The sequence below is a fragment of the Alosa pseudoharengus genome, unplaced genomic scaffold (genome assembly GCF_046254945.1).
Source record: "Alosa pseudoharengus isolate Yale_2024_CS ecotype anadromous, Long Island Sound unplaced genomic scaffold, YU_APseudo_1.1 YU_APseudo_1.1_scf_8, whole genome shotgun sequence".
Classification (NCBI taxonomy): Eukaryota; Metazoa; Chordata; class Actinopteri; order Clupeiformes; family Clupeidae; genus Alosa; species Alosa pseudoharengus.
Genome location: NW_027468870.1, coordinates 29,133,089 through 29,134,376, shown reverse-complemented (window position 1 = coordinate 29,134,376; position 1,288 = coordinate 29,133,089). Strand labels below are relative to the sequence as shown.

Below are 1,288 nucleotides of genomic sequence, written 5' to 3'. Positions count from 1 at the left end.
GCCCCTAAGCGCGTGTCCTGGGCCAAGAGTGGCACTGGCTCCCTCAGCTCCAAAAATGGCACGCTGTCCTCGGTCCACACCAGCCCCTTGTCCCGGGACCTCCACCACCACAGTAACCACCACTACACCCACCACCCGCCCTCCGACACCGCCTCCATCCTCACCGCCACCGGCAGCACGGCCGGCTACCGGCCGCGTCCCCCCGCAGACACCTTACCGGGCTACAACACCAGCGCCACCTTGCCCCACTCCGCCTCCAACATGTCCGCTGGCGCCGGTATGGCCAACGCCACCGTGGGACCCCCCAGCACCAACGGCGGCTCGCTGCCCAGGCCTGAGCACGGTCAGCTGCAGGTGCCGCGGCCGCCGCCCGTGCCCACCGGTGTGACCGCTGCCAACATCTCCCGCATGGGGGGAGTGCCCATCATGGTGCCCGCTCAAAATCAGGCTGGCTCGCTTGTCTAACGCCCGGCGGGCAGTCGGTCAGTCAGCTCACCGCCAGCCATGCAGGGTATACTGTCTGAAACCAGTCTACAACAAATACTGCTGATTTAGTCGACCACATACACTGTTTCAAGTGCTGAGCTGTACTAAGGGAAGTGTCGGAGGAGAGAGGAAGAAAAAGGGTTTATGCGATCCATATTCAATGAATAATCCTGTAACGTCACAATGAAAAGTTATTTGGAATTCCTTTCAGAAAATACGTGGCATGGTGTAATTTTAATTATTCTTTTTTATATATTGTTTTTTAATTTCTATTAAGTATATGCAACATCTGTAAAAAATATTTGTTAAAATTATTTTCCTGTTATTTTATAGTGAGATTGTATGTATTTTTTTACTATGTTTTTTCAATGCATAGATTATGGGAGGAAGTGACATAAAGCATTTCCCAGCATTGCCCAAAAGCAACTTTCCTTATTAGAACAAAAGATTACTACTGATGTACGTTTCAATCCATTTTTATCCATCTGGAATTGTATGTACAGTATTTTGGGGTTTTTGTAAGCTACACAGGAATAATCCAATTGCCTTCACCCAGCTTACGCTGGCTCAAGCTCTCCATCTCCACTTGTAGTTGTGAAGACTTTTTTATGTAATGCATTGGTTGCATGTACACTGAAACATGATGGTCTGAGACAGATGGCCCCTCAGAAGAGCTGCTTATTGTAGATTGGTTGGCTTTTATTGTAAAGTTAAGTGTTGTATAGTATGTGTTGCTAATCAAACTCCACCAGTAGGGTCTCAGAAGGCATAGTTCACCCAAAAATGACAATTCTATCATCAT

At 48.4% G+C, this 1,288-nt stretch overlaps 1 protein-coding gene across 1 annotated transcript in view; it reads left to right on the top strand.

The window, feature by feature from the left end:
- Nucleotides 1-1,288, top strand: part of esama (endothelial cell adhesion molecule a) — a 46,907-nt gene extending 45,619 nt beyond the window's left edge. Inside the window, exon 7 of the mRNA XM_076273707.1 lies at nucleotides 1-1,288. This exon is cut by the window's left edge and continues 13 nt beyond it. Within this exon, the coding sequence (XP_076129822.1) occupies nucleotides 1-465 (465 nt within the window). The 3' untranslated portion in view covers nucleotides 466-1,288.